Genomic DNA, 21,213 nt, shown 5'->3' on the forward strand with positions numbered 1-21,213 from the left:
CGTTCCGCGTTTGGCCCTCTTCCAACTCGTGTGAGAATTGTTGGCAGCTTACAAGCGTTTAACTGCCCTCTTAATTGGATGGGTTGAGTTTTTTTTCGAAGCAACGACACAGTGAGTGCTTCTAACAGATTTGTTACGTCCCGGCAATTTGATTACGCTTATCCGTTACACGCGCGCGAGATATTGCTGTCGACAGCAGGCGCGGGAACAATATCTCTTAATAAGTTCCGTGGGTGGTTCTTATCATCACGACAGCTACGACCCAGTCCTTAAGTCGGATGCAATATGTGCAACTTGGGTGCTCCTCTTGCATGATACGTGAAAAGTAGGACATGCCAACGACAAAGTTTCCACATGTTTACGTATCTTAATTTAATCTTTAATTTTCCCAATGGCATCAAGTAGATTTTTCATGCAGCGACTCCCTTGATTTGTGTGGGAGAAGATGAATGCTTAACCCTCTATGCCCTCTATTTTTTACATGTGCACGTGCAGAGATCTGACAGAGAACGCCCTCAGGAGGGGAAAAAACAAACTAAAAGTAATACATGAGAGGGGATTGGGTAGGCTAACTGTTACTTTGAAGTCACAATGGTATACAGAGGCCAAGAAATGAAAAAAATAACAAAAAGTGCATAAATGCGGTATGTTACCTCAAAGTCACCCTGGGGCATAGAGGGTTAAATTTTCCATATGTTCTATGCTTGTTATTCATAAGAGTTAGGTACCGGTGTTTGAAAACTCGATTTACGTGAATGCTCTGAGAACTTACAATTATCCTAAAAGATTTTTTATAACAAATACTTCCGATTGTTTCTCTCGTATATTTTATGTCAGTCATCAGAACGTGTCATAAAAATAGTGAAACACCCTTAGGAACGTTTAAAATCTCTTGTGTTCAATCACTGATTATGCACTTAATGCACGTAATGTGCCTTTACCCGTTAAAATGTACTGTCGTGGGAAAAAACCGTAAAGCATATGCTTTTCTTAATTTCGTCCATCGTGTCATCACCGCATAGTTCGTGAGTTTCTCGTCTTTTCATTAATGTGAATTCCACCGTCATTCAGCCGTTATTATCAACATGCACTTCGCTATGTTCTGAATCAGTGGTTCCATAATACTTTTTGTCTTTTACCTTATTCGGGCAAAACTTTAACGTCAAAATAAAAAGGTTAAGTTTTTATTTACGGACGAATCTCTCCCGCTTACCCAGTCTTATTTGTTTCGAATAACTCATTAAAAACTTACGTTAAGGTGTTAAAAAGTTTCAAAGTATACAATTTAGAGCCTTGTCAACATTTGCCTTCATGACAAATTTAAAAATTATGCCTCAACATTTTCTCATGAGCAATATCTTGATATTTGAGATACTGGCTATTGCTTATTAAGGTCTACTCTGTATGGTCTGAAAATTTCAAGATAGTGAAAGTTAGTTAGTTTAGAAAGTTTGTTAGTTAGAAACGTTAGTTTTAAAAGAGTAATTCGTCGTGAAAAAAAATAAAACACGAACGATCGAGAGGTAATAATGCGTCCTGCTTACAAATATTTTATTTTAGAATATATAATTTTATCGGGGCACAATTTTTCGTCTATCATAAAATAGGAATCTTTGTGAAATGTGGCCTTACGTATCTCTAAATAATGGTTTATTCGATTCAAAAATTTGGCCATGGTCAAGACGCTAGAGGTTTGGGAATACTTCTCTAAACATTTGGAAGGAATAAATATGTATATTTTATATCTGGACTCGTTACCGTAGCCATTTTTACCCCAGTTGAATACGCTGATCAGTGTTCTGACGGATACTATGCTGAGTAGTAACATTTTAGTGGGTACCTAGCTTTGATAATATAATCTAACCCAACTTTAGGAATACAATCTAACTTATTTTTATGTTTTAAGGGAGTAGCTCTGTTTTTAGGTGGGTTTGATTGAGATCGAAGGCATCTCTAAACAACGGTAATCAATGCCTTAGACAATGTTCCTACCCTCGGGTTAGTAGAATCTCGAGAGAGACTTTCGTGCCAAGACCTCGTGGGTGAGGCAACTGAATTGATTGAGTTAGCTCGTAAAAGCTGAAAACACGATCTTTGCTCACAATTACTAATCCGTATGAGAGTTAGGGACTGATTAAAAAACAAATAGTGGCACTGCTAGGTGAAGCTGATCTTAATTTTGAAGTTTTTATAACTGATGATTTCAGGCTTAATTGTGTGAAATCTTTCCACAATGGAAAATGAAAGAATACACTTTGTTAGGTTCACTAATATATATGAAACAGCACGACCCGGCTTTCATGTAACTATGCTGTGAAACTTGGGTCGTGATTTTTCAAATATATTAGTGAACCAAACAAAGTTTGTCCTCTCCTTTTTGAAGTTTTTGTTCAAGAGACTTAATTGCCATATATCGCTCTTCATTTGCGTCGTTTCTGAGCCTGCCTTACGTCATATAACTTATCTTAACGGTCTTCATTCCTAGCACGGACAAGATTCGGTAGATTTGAGGTCAAAAATGCGTTGCCAATGCCCAATAGACGAACTAAATAAATAGGCGACTTCCGCTAGTCTTGGGGAAAGTGGAAAAAATTTAATTTAGTATCGTTTTCTGCCTTCTTACTGTTGTTCGATTTTTTAAAAATTAGTTATGTAAATCTAATTGTCATAATTATTTCGGATACATTGGCATGTTTAAGTTAGATTTATCTCTTACCGGATCGCTTTTTAAATCCTCAAAATCAATTTTATGTCCTGTTAACGGATTTCACATAGTAGTTTGATGCTTACCACGCCTTAATCATGCCTTGAACATTAATAATAATTCATAAGTGATCCTCAAAAAAAAGGTGCTCTTATTAAGCATAAATTCACGGAGAAAGTTTAAAGGATAACACAATTGACGCTCGAAACCGTTAATTCACCCATAAATTCACCAAAAATCACATATTTGTTTTCAGATGCGCGCCTCAAAAACCCTGTTGGCTTTTGGTATTTTGTCGTATCGATTGTCATTTTTCTTCGGTTGGAAGAATGCTTAGGCCAACTGCCTGTTGAATTCCATTCATTTCCGTTCGAATTTGGCCTGAACACAAGAAAAATGTTGGCAAAACTCCATCCGCGCTATATCAATCAATGGGGAAGCAGGCTGTCTTGAAAATATTGAATTTAATGGCACATTCCTCTCCACCCAAACTTCACGACCGCGTGAGGGTATGTTTAACGAGCACTTTACGAAATATATTTCAGAATCTCTGTACTTGAATTTGTTCTTAATGTTCGCCACAAAATTCGTTTATCTTAAGTCGCAGAAATAGATCAAGCCTAAACACGGTGGGTGCAGTACAGCAGGGGTGTATTGCACATATAATCGCTAAATTCATTCGAAAAAGTCTTACAGAGTCGCGTCCAAAGGTGATCTTGGATGCTCCTTCTCGCTGTGTTGTAAATCTTCTCCAAGAAACTTCTGTCGTATATTACTCTGCCATTGCTTTAAAGCTGTGATCGTTCATAAAAGAAAGAGCGATTTTGGTTTATCCCATCCTAGTGGTGAAATATCGTCATGGAATTGAATCACATATGTTTTAGAAGTCAAGCGCAGGTAAGTATCGTGGTTTTTCTTGGGCTAGGCTCATCATATAAGCGATAAAATTGAAACTAGAACATAATTTTAAATGGAATTTTCAAGAGCTACAAGTTATTCGCGATTCAATCGTTGTGACGTCACATGGTAGCAGGGGTGAGCCCAGTGTATATATGTGGTACATTTCTCCCTACCTACCCACCACCGCGACACGTTAAGGTTATATGAAGAAAATCGTAAAGAAGAAAGATAGTAGAAACTATTTAGTGGAACGTTAAAAATGGAATAATTGATTTTGAAATTATAATCTTCATTATATTATGTATTGTTATGCTCGTTATTATAGATTAAATTGTGTAAAAGGTATTCGTTTTTACAGTAGTATCCTGTAGCTCTGATTTTTATCAATTATCCTCCCAAAATAAATCCTTGGTTCGTCCCTACATCACAGTAACTCATCATGCACCAACATTCTCCGTTAATTTGACTGTATGCGTAGATGAAAGACAAAGGCGAAGCCAACAGCGCATCCCAGTTCTATTTTCTGTTGCTAATACAAAGTTGTCTATGTCGGTATTTTTGTCGTTCGGCAACGCCTGAAGCGTTTGAATGGATGCGAAAGCTCTTGAGCTCCTTGGCAGACTAGAGCACTGTAATTCTCTGGGTTTGCGCCTTAATCCGTGTATATTTCTGTGCAGATGTAGTTTGTTTATAATATTTTGTCTAAAAATGTTGCAGTGCAGATTAATGCCACTGCCTCTCCCCTTACAAAAGTATTGTTTCAAGCAGAGACGGCGCTAGTAGGTGCGGGGCTAGGGGCGAACCTTCAGTGCGGGGCCCTTCACTTAAAATATTAAACTCTATACCCCATCTAAAAACTCGAGCATTTTGAATCCCTACCACTCTCTGGCTAAGTATGCGTTCCCCTCCCAAATTCAGACTTCGTAATTACGCCGTTATGATACCATCACGCATTTGAGTTCAAAATAGTATAATACAAATTAAATTTATAATTATATTTATTCATAAAATTATAACGTAAACATAAAAAGCGCGCTTTTTACTTTAAATTACTGCATTATTATTCCTTTTTCATAATATTATTTTTTGTCTTGCACGGACTTAACAATACAGTAATAGTTGAAATGGCGTTTTCAAACTATCGTATATTTTAATTTTTTTTCACGACCGCGGGGCCCCCCAAAGCGCGGGGCCCGGGGCAGTCGCCCCGGTCGCCCCGCCCTAAGGCCGGCTCTGGTTTCAAGAATAAGTGTAATTCTAATATGAAATACAGAGGAACAATTTATTGCCATACTACACCGGTGACTCAGTCTAAAGTTTTGAAGTGAAAATACATTCTTGCAGTGCAAATAATCCGGTACTTTTTTTGAAAGTTATTAGATGTCGTGTCGTACTTACAGTAGGTAGCAAATTTGTAAATTTCGTACTCATGTGGCAATAAAAATGATATTTTGCTTTTGTATAATGAAATATATTTTCATATTGTTATTTCTTTATAAAATTTAATGGTTCCCCTCTCTTGTAGTTTTCTTCTTCGTTGAATGCCTTATATCGTCTGTAAGCGTTTGCACTTTGAGACTTTTAGTAGTGGCATGGTTCGCTTCATTTTCTTGTGATTTGAGGCTATTTCACACTGAGGTTGACTGTAAAATCAGTACACGTAAAAATATTTGTGTTTTTTTTCATTTTGAGCTCTTGCAAGATTGAGATATATGGTTGATTCTAAATGTATTAAATGGCCTTTTCTGATTTTCAATATTTTAATGAGAATTTTTCCTATCCGTTTGGGAGACTTTATTACATAGATGATGGAATAACAGGGAATTGAGAAAGGTATTGACACATACTCCGCATGTGTAACTTTCATCGCGTTATCATATTATTCAGAACATGGAAGAGCGCAAAAAGGGAGCTTTGTATCATAGTGGGCTTGGCCTCTGACCGAAGGGTATCAGGTTCAAATCTCGGTTGATGCCGTAAAACCTCCGCAATAAACATCGTCGAATTGCGAGGTGGCCGAGGGATAGGAACTAGCACTCCCACCCTAATAGGGTGGTTTCTTATTATTTTTTTATTGCCTAAATCGAAAGATTATTACTCCTGGAGTGCGCATTTCACGCTCTTAGATTTTCGAATGACGATATCTATTTTTCGCGATTAAACGAAAAGTGAAAATTTTCAACCGCGCGAAAACGCGACGGCTAAGTAGGAATGATGGGAAAAGTCCGTGTGACGTATTTCTGGTGCCCGCTGCCTCCTTGTGAGGTGACCTTGGGGCGAGGCTTTGAGCGCTGATACGACGCAGGCTGCTAGCAGGTAGCAGAGTACCCTGCTAGCAGGTAGCGCTTAGCTTAAATAAGGATTATTATTCCCCTATCAAACGAAGGAAACTTTCCGAACTTAGGTAATTTTAATGTGTGATTATTAAGAGATGTTTCCCTGAGCTCTGTGCCTCATGCATGCATTGGTAATCTCAGACAATGTAAAACTCCTATCCACTCGTATAGAAGCTAGGTCCCTGTGACGTCACGTGGAGTGGAATCGCATGTGCGCCAATCTGGCCTTGTTCAAATGAGGTTAAAATTGACCATTGCCATTCGCCTAAACTGGGATTTCTAAAACCAAATAATTTGTATATTATGAATACACTAATGGTGGCTAATGAATCGCAATCAATGCCTTTTTTTCTTTGATAAAGGAAACTATCCTAATGTATGAATAATCTCACACCTATCAAAACCAACCTAAAGTTTGATTCACTGGTTCATTTTCCTCAAATTTGAGCATTATGAAGCGGAAATACAGCTTGACATGAATTTGATTGTAGCAATCATTTTTTGGCCCTTTATTAAAACGGTTAATTTAAAAAATGTCATAACGTTAACACTATCTGATTACTTTATGTAAGTAGCTTATTTATTTATATTATTAAGGGTCACAGATTTAGCCTGATATGGTTAAATAATGTTAGATTGTGACTTTTACATCCATCGTTCGTTAGCAGGAAGACTGGTAGGGCTGGGACCGGTTGAACTTTTTATCGTCTATAAGTAGAAGTATATCTCATGCTGCGGATATTACTATGTTACGGTACACATAGCAGGTGTATCTTCATTTTTAGTTAAAATGAATTATATAACATCTTCTTCTTCTTCTAACTTAGTTAAAAATCACGCGATTGATTCCAACCCTTTTATGATTTTTGGCGGAAAAAGTTTTGGTTGTTCATGATCACGCCCCCTTTTCTACGCTCCTTGAGCCGTTTGGTAACCCTCCGGGTATCGGTATATCTCGATTTTTAGGCACAATTAATTATATTTAAACTTCTATTAGTATAAAATCACCCGATTGATTCGAACCCTATTATGATTTGTGGCAGAAACATTTCTGACTACGCCCCCTTTCATATGCACCTTGAGCTGTTCATTATCCCTCCGGGTATTGGTGTATCTTCATTTTTAGGCACAATTAATTATATTTAAACTTCTAGGTCAACAATCAACCGATTTATTCGAAGCCTATTATGATTTGTGGTGGAAATAGTTATGCTCGTACGTGACCACGCCCCCTTTCGTACGCACCTTGAGTCGTTTGATATCCCTCCGGGTATTTTTCCGAGCCCGACTCTCCGTCCTCTGCGATGTCCGCAGTGTCGGAACCGCGCGCGGGGACACTCTCGCCGCTGCCGGCCGCGAGTCTAGATCTACACCTACTCCGAGAGATGCCCTTCTCCTGTGTTTGGCGCTACACCCCCGCCCCCTCGCACCCCATCCCTCCCTCCCGTTACGCTTTCAACGCGCCCCCGCCCACCTCCTGCCCGCTAAGAATAGAGATCCCCTCCCATCCAACCCCATTCGCGCGTGCGCCACTTTGCCGTGACCACTTGTTGCAGTTTCGCGTCGACTTCCGAGAGCAAGAAAGATTGCTCGCAAAATTTTCCGCGCCCGCGAAATCGTGCGACTGTGGAAGCGTAAATACACCGCCAATGCGCTGCTGTATGAGCGACGGAATGAGATATCTGAGCTGCCGTTGAATTTGTATAAGTTGACCTGGACTAGCCAAGGGGATAACATAACGGAGTCACACGCAATGTACACATTGTGCGAAAGTTCCTAGCGAGCACCTCTAGTGTTCAAAGTTCGGGCTTTGCTCTCCGGCTGTGGCGCAGTGCGCACGACTTGGCCTGCCAGTCTCATAATATGCTTAGCAGTCCAAGCCATCATGTCCGACATTGTCCACGAAATTCTCCGGATTGGATTGACGCCTCGGTAGCTTAACTGGCTTAAGTACTCGATCGGAAATACGATCCGGATTCGAATCCTGGTCAAGGCGAATGATTTTTTTCTCTGTGGAATTTTTCTAGGGTTCCCAATGAACCTTGAAAACCTTAAAACCGTGAATAAGCCGTGAATTTCGCACACCGTGAAAATACCTGGAAAAAGCCGTGAATTTCGCCCTAAAGCCTTAAAAATCTCTCGGTCTTGATTTTGCGATCGTACAACTACGATTGACATATTAAAAGAAAAATGGATATTTCGATCATATTTCAAGGTCATTCACGCGCAGACATGGCCACGAATTTATCTGGACACGTATATTTGAAGCGCAATTATTGGTCCGTGTGTCATAATGACACATGGACCTTAAGCCAGTACCCAAGCCAGGAGACTGGTAACTGGTAGTCATTAACACTTGCGAAAATTCAGACACTTCTTAACATCCCTGGCACCCTGGTCCCTCTATTTTCCCACGCACAACCTTTAGCCAGAGCTAAATTTTGCAAAAGATATGTGACGTCAGGAGAGAGAGAGCACTTTCATTGCTGCATTTGGATTCACGGTGTCTGTCGAGTTTGTTAAATTTGTGATTAACGTGCGGCCGATGATTGTTACGCGATCAATATATCTGCCTAAAATGGTTTATCTACAAACTGTGAATTTGAAGACATTTAGACCGTAAAAACCTGGAAAAAACCGTGAATTTGGTCATTTAGATTAAGTGGGAACCCTGTTTTTGCAAAATGCCGTTGGCTCGTTGTTTTCCGTGGCGTTGATTTGAAAATGTCTCCGGATGACTTGTGGATTTCACCGCATGGGATTTGTTTTCAACGGCAGTTTCAGAAACAAAGAGTACATCTACCCTCACTGAACCTCATGGAAGAGGGTCATAAGAGAAAGAAACGAACTGACCCAATTGGTCAATTTCCAGTGTGAAGGAACTGGCGCTAATGTGACCTATAAAAATCAAATAAACTTCTTCCAGGTACTCGACCTGAGGACAACGGTTGGAATACCGACGAAACTGTCGTCATCAACAAATCCCAAGTGTTGAAACCAACGAGCAATGGAGACAATCAGAGCTGCCCTTTAAGTTATATCCCCAACTTATGTTTTTGGAAGCAAATTTACGAGTTCATAATACTATATCCGCTAAAAATAGTTCTTTTTCCCATCCCCCTTAGTTCTATTCACGCGTGTACATTTTTCCGGTGACCACTTGTCCCAGTGCCACGGATGGCCAGAGAAAAATATACTCGACATTTTCATAGATACATCCATTTTTATTTCACTATACATTTTCCACCCACGATTTCTCCCGCGAAATCTTATGGCTTCAGATCCCGTCACGGAGTAGCGTACTAATCTGTGGATCCAGGAAGATATTGCTACTGGTAAATGTCTGCAGTAAAGTGTCTGAAGGAGAAATCATTGATGTATTTGATTGATATATCGCCATTTTACGATTACGGTGGCAAATTGAAGCAAAAACTATTTTATTTGTCATATTGCATTGTGAAAATTTATGACGATATTGAGCATCCATTCACCTGAACTAAACGAGATTTCTTTTTTTTTTAGAAGCATAATCCACAGTATTCACATATGGTTATCAAAATAACATTTATGATTTTTTTGTCAAAAGTTTCAAATTCCCAGATAGTTTAGCTGTTTTGCACTTGTATTTTGGTGTTTGAATCATTAGGGAACCCATCTTTCTGGTGGTCTTTGGCTAGTTTGGTGCTGGGCAAGGCTATTTTCTAAAAATGTAAGAACTTTTTAAAAACTTGTCTTGCATTAATCTGTTTTTAAAATGGCATGTTAGTTATTGATATATTTACCTCAAAGTATTGTGTACTGAAGTTCCTCTTCTGTGGTTTTTTATTCAAGCTATGAGATTCATAACTAGGTTGAATCAAGTGAGTCAAAAGAAAAGCATTTTACATCTTCAGAGTAAATGTCAGGAAGAGTATTCTAGGTTGCTGCACAATAGCCAAAAGCTTAGGCCAACCTAAATGCTATTTTTGGAATTGGAGAAACCAATAAGAATATTTATTAATAGATTTTATTAAAATATAGTGTCGATCTTTGTGTAGAATTCAATGGGAATAAAATTCAAATGAAAATAACACGTGAAAACACATACCTTAGGAATCAGCTAATTGTCAGTGAAGTTTTATGGTTTAGCTATTTCTAGATCGTTTTATGAAGCTAGATTTTTTTTGTGAATTTTTTACCTAAATCACTCTGGTCTCTTTTCAGGCACATTCTAGATTTGACTGGGATGTCATCCCGTGAAGTGAACCAGTCGGCTGTTGGTATAAGTCTTTCATTGGAGAAGGTGGCATTGGCGATTCACCACCAGCAGCAAGGCCTTGATGGTGCTGGGGAGTGGAGTGGAAGTGGAAGCCCTACACTGTTGCCAAAACTCTCTCCCCTCGATGTTGTCGTTTGTTGCATGGGACAAATATGTACCTTGACGAGGGAAATGGCCAGAATTGTACATGACCTCTGGTCTGCTGGGATACGAACTTCAGCTCTGGATTCAGTGCAGGTAAGAAAGTGGTATATACCTAAATAAATAAAAGATCGTAGCACTTTTCCACAAAATATTTTTCTGTGTACGACGTGTTTCGGCTCACTGAGCCATCATCTGGTACAAGACACTGCAAACCATTTGAATATCACCTTTATACCCATGAGAAAGGGGGTTTGGGAGGATTTGGCATCTTTGAAGAAGGAGACAGGAACAGGTGTACAGAGTAGGGACAGTGGGAAAAGATACAACTGACGTGTCGTTATTTTACAGGTATGACTAGAGTCCTCCTTCCAATGTGGATTCCCCACATCCTGTTGTTGTATCTTTTCCTACTGTCTCTCCTCTTTACGCCTGTTCCCACCCCCATCTTCAAAGATGTAAAATCCTCCCCAACCCCTTTGTCAAGGGTATAAAGGTGATTTTAAAATGTTTTGCAGTGTCTTGTACCAGATGATGGCTCAGTGAGCTAAAACGTGTAGTACACAGTAAAAAATTTTGTGGAAAAGTGCTACGATCTTTTATTTATTTAAATATGCCTAACATCCACCAATTGAAGCCTGAATCTGTTGAACTTATAAGAAAGTGGTGTTAACACTTCAGTTATACTGATTATGAATGAATGTGTTGGCCAAAGGCACATTAGGCCAGAAATATGCTTCAGGGGGTACTTGTGTGGTATGTGGGTTGCCTACACTGATATTTGTTCCAATTTGTGCATCTGAAAGCCATGCATTTCATTAAATCAGCTATTTATTTCATTTTTGTAATGCTGAAAGTTGAATTTGTCATTGGTTAATGGCAGATACCATGAAATGTAACTGTATCACAAAATAGAGAGTCATAAGAGGAATGGAGTTTCCCTAGGCTGGTGGTCTCCTTTACAAATGTATGTATTGCTGAGAGTCGTCACCAGGAAAAAACTTTTGGGGAGACTGAAGCCCCAATAGACGCCCCCTCCTGGCTATGTGTCTAGCCATGGGTATTAGGTTTGAATCGCCCTAGGAGATTCCAAGTGAGAAAAACTTATTCTAAGGGTACTAAACTGCAGAGTTAAAATTTTTAGGGTTCAATTTGTGGTTACATGTTTGTCATTTGGATATGTTTAACCTTTTGGGTATAATGTAACCTTTTCTTTAGCCTGGTGGGAGCAACATTCTTAACTTTTGCTAACATTTAGGAGGGGGTATCACAGCATTGCTGTCATAGTCTCAATAGAAGTGAGTACCTAAATGTAAGAAATTTCCTTGGTGCTCAATATCTAGTAAAAACATTTGAAGCCATGTTATCAATCAAATTACATCTGTTCCAAACTTTGTATGCATTGATTTTTCTAAATTTTCTCATTTCTATGTGTTGTAATTTTTATTTTCCTTCTCTTGCAGAATGTGGAAGACATTCAAGACTACTGCCAAGATTTGGGAATACCCCATATTGTTATCTTAAAAGACACAGAAACTGGTGCTGTGCGTGTTAGCACTTGGGAAAAGGACAGGTATGTATTTGCTAATTAATCAGGATTAGATATGCTACTCTTAGTATTAGCGAGGATGTGACTGGCACTGCTCTTAAAAATTTGTTCTGAGACTAGAGGCATGCAAAGGCCTGGTGGCATTATCCAAAAACACTAAAGGAATTTTCTTTTTTTTTTGCCATTATCCCTGAAGAAGGTGGATAAATTCACGAAAAATTTTGGCAATATTCTGAAGTAAAAATATTTACCCTTGAAAGGTTGCAACATATACAAAAATGGCAGGTATAATATCAATTGCCTTGTGCTTCATTATTTTGGCATGAGTATGATGTTAGTAATTGAGGGCGTGGTCTCTTCCCACATAGCAACGAACCTCTCAGAGACGTCTCACTATGGTCTTGAATGTCTCGGAGATGTCACAGAGATGTAATTGTGAGACGTTCAGGAGTTTTTTTAAAAACGTATTTAAATGCCATCAATGCCTTCCATATATATTTTTTGGTGAAATTCTGCTGTTGTGGTTATTAAAATCACGCCATTTAATATGGGTTTCTTATTTTCAAAAGGCCATCCATCAAAAATTTGTCGCTAAAAATGATCGAGAAAATAGGCCATAACTGTATAACTTGCATTTAATTATTTTTTGCCTAAATTTAAAGCATACCATTGTACAAAGTCTAATGAGACATCTCAAAGACTATTTTTTTTGGACGTAGTGAAATCTCAGAGAAGTCTTAGAGATGTTTCTGAAGTTCTCAGAATGTCTCCGAGACGTAACATGTGATATTTGAGACATCTCAGAGACGTATCTGAGACGTATTTCTGCTATGTGGGAATATCAATTGCCTTGTGCTTCATTATTTTGGCATGAGTATGATGTCAGTAATTGAGGGCGTGGCCTCTTCAATCATCCTAGATTAGGGGTGGATTTGGGGGAGGGTCACAAGGTCATGGCCCACCCAAATTTTTTAAAATTTTTATTAGCTGAGGAGTGTTAGTATCCTTGTAAAGGGGTAAAGAGAGTATATAAAAATGAATGGCTACAAGTCCCAAATTTGAGAGAAGATGGAGTTGTATTTATCATAAGAGTGTAGCATTTTCTACTGTAAAAAAGCCCTTCTCTCCGAGGAGTATTCCTTATTGCCTCGGACCCAGGTCATGACCCCCCCCCAATTTGATACTGAATTCACCCCTGTCCTAGATCTGTATTATAAAATTCCTGCATCAACTTTATTCTTCAATTAGATAATTTTCCAAGTCTTATGAAAAACAACTGATTTTGTTTTTTAGATCTTTACCAAAGCAATTGTGCCTGCGACCACAATTCAATGGCTTGTGTTCCATAATTTTATGGATATCATAGCCATAGCATCTTTTGAAAAATGCATGCCAGTCACCATTTGTTAAATGAATCATCTCATATACTATATTAGACTTGAATTCTTGTGTATGATGAGATGAAGAATAAATGTGAGTAATGATTAAAATGCCTCTTAATACACATGAATGAGTCATCAATATAGTGGAATTTTTATCTTTCATTCTGTTGTATGACTCTGCTGGTTATCTAAAGAAGTTGGTTTTCCATATTGTACTCAGTTTTAATTCATGGTATGATTTTTATACTTCAAGGTACAATGAAAGGAAAATCAACATAAGTGAGTTGGTGGAGCACTTGCTAAAGGCCATTAGGGTTTCATCTGGGGGAGATTGCTTCCTTGGGTCTGACTCAACAGGCATGATGGGCAGTTCGTCGGATTTGAGCAACAAGGGAAGCATGGGTTGTGGAGATGGATCCACAGCATTTGCAGCCTCTGCTCCTCCCGCCACTTGTTCCAGCTCTTCTTGTGGTGCGCTTTCATCGTCTCCCTCTTCGCTCACGTCTTCAAGCTTTCCATTTTCCTCAGCTGCTGTTTCTGGGTCCCAGCCCCGTGCCTCGGTCAACCTGCATTTTGTCACTGTGGAAAAACTGGCACTACACATACGAAAAAGATATGAAAACCTGGTAAGATAACGTATCTATTCATAAACTGGATAAATAATCTACCATAGTTGCTGATAGGACTGACGTATTTAGAGAATTATTTGATTGAAAATACTTCATTCGTTCAAAGCTGTTTATATTAACTGAACATATAAGCTGTTAAGTAACCTCAATGATTCCCTTGTTTTACTAAGTGTAATGTTCATAAGACTTCCTTCTCATTCTACCAGTGTGACACTTCTTTTGACTCCAGTTTTCATTCACGTAATTATATTTACTATTCTCTATCTAAGCAAATGTGGGCAATGGAAATTTATGTCAGTCAATAATTTGTTATAAATCACCCACAGCCCAATCCTTCATGGAGAATATTACTTTAAGTTTCATCTTAAATCATTGGAGCTACTACTTGTGCAAGTTTAATGAAAATATCATCTTGGGATACCTTGATGTGGATTGATTGCCTTGGAATGACTGCCTTATGACTTCTATGATTTGACAACGCAACAAGTTTTTCAGGGAAAATCCATTTTTATGCTCCTTTGCCAAGTCCATGGTTTAATTTGTTGGTGTCAAACTCAAATTGAGTGGAGTTTAATTGTTCACCGTTTTCTTTCATTCAAAGATGATGACTCATCTCAGTGGAGTATTGCAAAGGTTTTCTGCCCGTGTCAGAGTTGAAGTTCTTGGGGTTCAGCTAGATGGTGCAGTAATCCGAACAATTGTTTCATTGCTTGACATGGACGGAGACGAAAAAGCATTTGAGTGTAGTGTCAGCTTAATTGTGGAAAGGTGAGTGAAATTAGAAATAATGGATATTGGTCAGTTTAGTGATGGAAAAAGGTTGGTTGAAAGTGATTTTTCAAGCAATCCATTCTTAATTGAAATGAAATGATTGATTTTTCTACAAAAATCTAAATTTGAACCACAAAGAACTATGGATAAAAAAGATCGACAGTTCATTTTTGAAAAAATAGTTTGCATAAAAAGTTGTTTATTATTTATTTAAAAATAATTAAAAATACACATTGGCGTTGCATGAAAATATCTTTCAAAATCTACGGAGAGTACAAGCTTGAATAATCTGTTGTAACAATTAAAAATTCATGCATATTAAAGTTTTGCACAAATATTAAAGTTTAAAGATCACCGCCCTGACAACATGTACAACCCTTGTTGGCAGGTCTTTAAATAGGTATCAGGTGAGTAGAGTGGAGGCCATGCAACACCAGCCAGCAATAATGATTGAAGTGCTAGCAAAAATACTAGACACAGTGAAATATGTATCTATATCGTACCTTTATGTAATGAAATTTCACAAAAACATTCCTGATAATGAAGTCGTAGTCCTTGTTCTATGAAACCTCCATGTAATGAAGTCTGCATGTGGTCTCCAGTTTGGAAAGCAAGCCATTTATAGTGAACATTTTCACTTAGAAACTATTTTATAATGTGATTGCATGCAATTTCAATTTGAGAATTCTCCTAGCAGTATTTTTACTAGAGTTGTGCGAATAGTATCCGCGAATACTCGAATACTAGAAAGTATTCGATATTCGAGGTCTCGAATAATTATACTAAAGGTACGCTCTCGAATACTTTGAATTTCGCGCTGTACACTGTCATAAACTGTCGTTGGTAGTTGACTCGGAAAATTGTAAAGAACTGTAGTCGTTTAGTGCATGCAGCGCCGTTATAGGCAAGTTGACGAACTACATCAAATTTGCGGATTAGAGCGGTGAAAAGAGTTCGGCGTGGGGAGCCGAAAATGATTGGGTGAAAAAATCCGAATATCCCCAGTTTCCCCCACCAGGAGAACCTCAGTGCCGTGGGATAGTAACTACGTAGCACAATTCCCAAAATTCGCTACCCCCTTCATCCATCAGCCCTCGGCCTCCGATGCTTTCCTCCTCTCCGAAATCAAACAAAAGGTGAAAAGGTCCCAGCTCGCGCAGGGTTCGTATTACGAAGACTATACATAAATGAAAAGCTTCAAAAGAAAATATCAAGTTACACGAGAACAATAGAAATGTGTTTCGTGCCCCCTCTTTTCTCACCCACTGACCTTCTCAGCCGACCTGCTTCAAAGTTCCCAGTTTCTGGAGGTCAACTGCTGCATGAATCACCTATTAGCCCAAAAGGTGTCTAACAATGACTTTCGGCAATTGATATTACACCTTTATTGGATTGAAATATTAGTAATGTGCGCTAATTTAAAAAAGGATAAGACCAAACACGACGTGTTTGTGACTTTATTAAAGCATTTTACGCAAGGAAATAAATGTTAAAATACGACAGAGACTTAGCATTCTGGCGATACACGATATGAGCAGCAGAACTTCTCGGAAGGCGATGCCATATTTTTTTCCAAAAACATATATGTATCAAGTTACAATTTATGAGTTGTGCTATAAATCTCTATTGTTACAGTCACAGACGAAGGGATATTTTCTCAGGATATTTAGTTTCTCCCTGATAGCAATTCGAATTCATCTTCTTATCTCGTGAGAACTTCCAAAGATGGACTGAAAATAGTTAATTGAAGAAAATCCGGTGGAGAAGCGCGTGTATTTTGCAAATCGCCTCAGATATTCCGCTAGCACTTGACAGCAGGAGTGGGGGTAAAGCAAGCTACCTGTTGAAAATAAGAAGTTGGATGAAGCCGAGTATCAGAAGGGCGTTCCGATAAAATGGCGTTTGGTAGATAAGAATGCATACATCAGACAGAAATCCATCGTGGCAGTGTAAATGCCGAGACGACATGCAATCATTCTTTTGAGGTGGTGTGTCCCCTTAGAATATTTGAAAGAGTTGTTAGTTGAATCAACCGTATGCCCAATTGTTTCCATAAAATTAAAATATTCCATTTATCAGCTAAATTCCTGTTCGAATCCTTTTAAGGAAATCAAAACTACTCCCCAAAATCTTGTGTTTCCTGCTGCATAGGCAACCGAGTCAAACATACCCGCATTCATCGTTCAGTATTCGAGGTATTCAAATATGTATTCGAGCAATGATTTAATATTCGAATTCGTTATTCGAGTTCGAGAAATCTGCTATTCGACCCATCTCTAATTTTTACAATGTGACCAAGCAGTGCAGATCATCAGAAGCAGGACCTTTATGCTTCCTTCTAATAAACCCTCTTTGATTATGGATATTAAATCTGGTAGGTAGGCTATCAGTGTGGTATAAGGCATTAATGCTAATTCATAATTTTGGGACTGAGGGTGTATAATCCAAAGATTCCATCATGGTTATTGAAGAAATTTTGTGAACTTAGGGCCTTGCCCCTACCTCCCCTACCTTTTGAAGTATAGATTTTTTTTGGCTTTACGAAACTAAAGCTAAGTTCTTTAGTTCATTCGCTTGGTCAACTTGAGTTCCATGAGGATTCAAGATCCATAAAGATCAATGATATAGTTTTTAATAAAAATTCCAGTTTCCGAAATCTTGCAATTTTGGTAGGAAAGTACTTGCCACGTCACACAAGTGTGAAGCAAAAGGCAATTTTCTGCAGGCAGTAATACTGTAACATGGAGACATCAAAACCTGCTGGCTCATCATGAACATGTTGGTTTTTCTGCTTGAGAATTTGAAAGGGCCAAATATTGCATGATTCATATACGTAGTATTTAATCTTTATTATAACTGTGAATATGACTATACTCAGGGCTCTCCCTTGTAGTTATAAGTGATATTTTTCTTGGAGCCTATGGCGTCAGAATCGATGGATTCGGTATCGGTAGAATCGGAATCGAAATGTCAGAATCGGAATCGTTAAAATTTTGAAATCGACCCATCACTAGTTATTACTACATGAATCCTTGGAAGTAGGAGAGTATGTTTCATGTTTGGCTTCCTCTTGAGTCTCCTTCTATTTTCAAACTCTGTTGTGTGACAAACTATCCTGAATTTTGGTGGCAAAGATTGTTTACCTGTTGTTTTTATTTTGAAGGATGACGTATTCATGAGAATTTGTTAGAATCTGAATCGTATTCGTATGTTTCCACTCATTTTTATTCAGCATTCAGGAATTGGAATTTACCTTGTCAGTGATCAATTAAGAGAATATTTTTCAAAGCTGCTGCTCGTTTACTGTAGATTTTTTGGACGATCTGCTTAAATGTATGAAATGAAATGATAATTTAAATATGTGTTTTACTAAACTAATTCCCTGTTTAATAATATCATTTTTTTTAATTCCAGGTTGCCTCGTCACAGGAAATACCTCACCCGATTATGCGATGAAGTTCACGACTTGAAGTTTGAGAAAAATTGTTCTGTGATAGTGTTATACAGTTTAAATGACAATATTTACAAAATGCTGATGTGATCAATGTTATAATTAATTACACTGCAGATTTAAGTGCAGGGAATTGATTGTGCTTTTGAAAATCAACTTTTATGTATTGATTGTGGCATATTGTAACAAATACAGGATCTCAGTGGGGGGCTCTTTCCCTCATTGGTGTATATATTTATACACAGAATCATTTTGATTTTCATTTCTTTGCCTTTCAAGCCAAGGTAGTTCACTGGCATCTAATCCCATTTACCGGTTCTTGACTCAGTGTGTGTGTGGCGATGCAAAATAATCTTCAAAAGCATCTGCCTCGCCGACTTGCCGGCTTTTCACTCAGAAATTCTGTGGATGAGTAACTACGGTAGATATCGAGTGTAAACTTACAGTGATTTCAATATTCATTGTTGGGGGTTGAGAAGATTATCCCTATCGGCACATCTCCGTGATTGAAATGAAAACAAAACTCAAAACCTCTTCACCAAAAAAAATCTAGGAAACCAGCTGAATTTAGGCACTGGGAAAGGAATTAGAATTAACCGCACAAGAGGCAATTTGTACGAAAGGGCTTGCTGAAAGTAACGTGGTTAAGAGCAGAAAAATTATATGGTAGCATAATTTTTTATCGTGTAAATCCCACTACATACCTCTCTGATTTTTGAAGTCCAGATCATTCAGATTTTAATTTAGGCAGTATTGTTGTTTGTGGAAGGCAGTTCTCGCAGATATTTTTTGACACTCGTTCCACTAGTTTTCAATAGTTATCACTTATTCTATCATTTGATTCATCATCAAGGGAAATAGCAACCTCAACATGGGGATAAAAATTGATACCAAGGATTTTATAATGCGCACTACTCGGCACTTCATCTAAACACGGTTGTCACAATCTACAGGTATGACAGGATTGTCACTCCAAGTATCTGGGCAAGTTGCCTTCACTATTTCTTTGCAATGGTATTGGTAAATGCTAATAATGCATTCCCTTAGGTATGCAGAAAATTCCTAATGCAAGGTAACTCAAGAAAATAACACAGTGTCACTGAAGATGAGATTTGCTCGGAATGTTTCGATGGACTAATGCCTGCAATGGTTTACCCATAGCTTGTCTTTCGAAGGCCTTGACAGCTCATGAAAAATTTCGTAGTAATCCGAAAATCTATTGTGGCATATTTAAATCTTCCACATTGTGAACGTAAGCCCCAGACACAGGGAAGGTCATTTTTATGTTTCCTCCATCCTGTTCAGGACTAAAACTGATGGAGCTTGTAATGGTTGCTTGTTAACTTTTGCCTTGATTGTTTCCCTGCCACTAACAACCAGGAATTGGGCTTAGGTGGAAAATTTGGCCACGTTCAATGTGGTCGATTTGATCAAGGTTCAATTTACTTTTTATTGTTTCAAAGTTTTATACACGGTACAAAGCACTTCATAATGAGCTTCATCATTGTATTTATCAAACATCCTTTAACCCTTCCACCATCCCTTAGCGAAAAAACTGTTAAAAAAAACTGTTGAAAATTTCAACAGTTAATTGGGACAACTGTTGAATCCAACTGTAACTGTTAAAATCCAACAGTTTTTTTGCTAAGGGATGCCCTTGATTGTTGGGTATGTACCTATACCGGTGGTAGAAAATAACCCTATCATTCTTCATACTAGATAGTCGAGCAAAGTAAAACGCAAGCACCATGAATAAAAGTGTTGAATGGTTTAAAGTGTATTTTTTGTACTAAAAATTAATATTATTATTACTTTTCCTCTTCTATTCTTGACCTTGTTTAACAACTTTTTATGATATTTCTTGGAGTTTAGGTCAATACAAACCAAGTTATAGCCAACGTTTCGATTTATTTAAAATCATCCTCAGGGCTATGAAAGAGAAAAAAATATATAAAATATTACAAAAAAAAATATATATATTGAAGTCGTTAAAATCGGATGACATAAGAAAATAATGAAAGGTTGGCAAAAACTTAGTGTTTTATATCGAAATTATTTGATAACAGACCCAATAACAATGTTTGTAGCGAAGGACACCCGCCAAAAAAGACACCCCCAGCTACCGGCTAGCGTGCCCATATGGCATCACCTAAAAATAAATTCAAATTCCTAGTCTTGTACGAAAGATATCACAATGCTGGTAAAAGAAACCGAAGTTGACAACATTCATTATAAGGATAAGATTAAATAGCCGAGAATCAAAAATAAAAAGGAAAAAAATCTCATTTACTGAAGACACTTCGCCATTTTTCCTCTTTTTCTGCCTCGAACAGAGTGAGTAAGAATACCTATCATGCCACAGTCAACTGCTGGTGTAAATGCTGGCCGTTAGCACACGAACCGAATAAAGTGATGCATTGTAAAATTTTTGGCGAAGACAGAATGCTCTATAATGTTTGGGTCGGAATTTATACGCAATTCTTTAAACCATTGCAGCTGTGCCCATGTGGGCACGCTAGCCGTTCAAGGGTTAACACTTTTTCTTGAATTTTCTTTTGTACTTGTTGTGCAATTAAAACAATGGAGTCTTTACAAAAATTACTGGCAAGAAACTCTGCTTGTGCCATCATTTACTGCTTAGTCCATCAGTGACTGGTGAAGTGTTTCAAAAATCTGATAATAAGTAGTTCACCAGTCTATTCATCAATAGGGTAGTTTCCGTCATCAAAGAAAACGGAAGGCATTGATTGCGATTCGTTAGGGTGTTCACCCACCATTAGTGTATTCATAATATACAAATTATTTGGTTTTAGAAATACCTGTTTAGACGAATGGCAAGGGTCAATTTTATCCTCATTTGAAAAAGGCCAGATTGGCGCCCATGCTATTCAACTCAACGTGACGTCACATAGGGACCTATAGTTTCTTTACGAGTAGATAGGAGTTTTACATCGTCTGAGATTACCAATGATTGCATGAGGCACAGAGCTCAGGGAAACATATCTTAATAATCACATATTAAAATTACCTAAGGTTGGAAAGTTTCCTCCGTTTGATAAGGGAATAATAACCCTTATTTAAGCCAAGCACTA

At 38.0% G+C, this 21,213-nt stretch overlaps 2 protein-coding genes across 2 annotated transcripts in view; one reads left to right on the forward strand and one right to left on the reverse strand.

The window, feature by feature from the left end:
• The window catches only part of LOC124168358 (SET domain-containing protein SmydA-8-like), a 30,805-nt gene extending 23,485 nt beyond the window's left edge, over positions 1-7,320 (reverse strand). The window contains exon 1 of the mRNA XM_046546555.1: positions 7,186-7,320. The gene's annotated coding sequence lies outside the window, so the exon portion shown is untranslated. The remainder of the gene's footprint in view (positions 1-7,185) is intronic.
• Positions 1-18,368, forward strand: part of LOC124168356 (eIF-2-alpha kinase GCN2) — an 86,299-nt gene extending 67,931 nt beyond the window's left edge. Inside the window, exons 26-30 of the mRNA XM_046546553.1 lie at positions 10,144-10,435; positions 11,803-11,912; positions 13,524-13,896; positions 14,501-14,667; positions 18,085-18,368. Coding sequence (XP_046402509.1) covers positions 10,144-10,435; positions 11,803-11,912; positions 13,524-13,896; positions 14,501-14,667; positions 18,085-18,211 — 1,069 coding nt within the window. The 3' untranslated portion in view covers positions 18,212-18,368. The remainder of the gene's footprint in view (positions 1-10,143; positions 10,436-11,802; positions 11,913-13,523; positions 13,897-14,500; positions 14,668-18,084) is intronic.
• The last annotated feature ends 2,845 nt before the right edge of the window (positions 18,369-21,213 follow it).

This window comes from Ischnura elegans, chromosome 11 (genome assembly GCF_921293095.1).
Source record: "Ischnura elegans chromosome 11, ioIscEleg1.1, whole genome shotgun sequence".
NCBI lineage: Eukaryota > Metazoa > Arthropoda > Insecta > Odonata > Coenagrionidae > Ischnura > Ischnura elegans.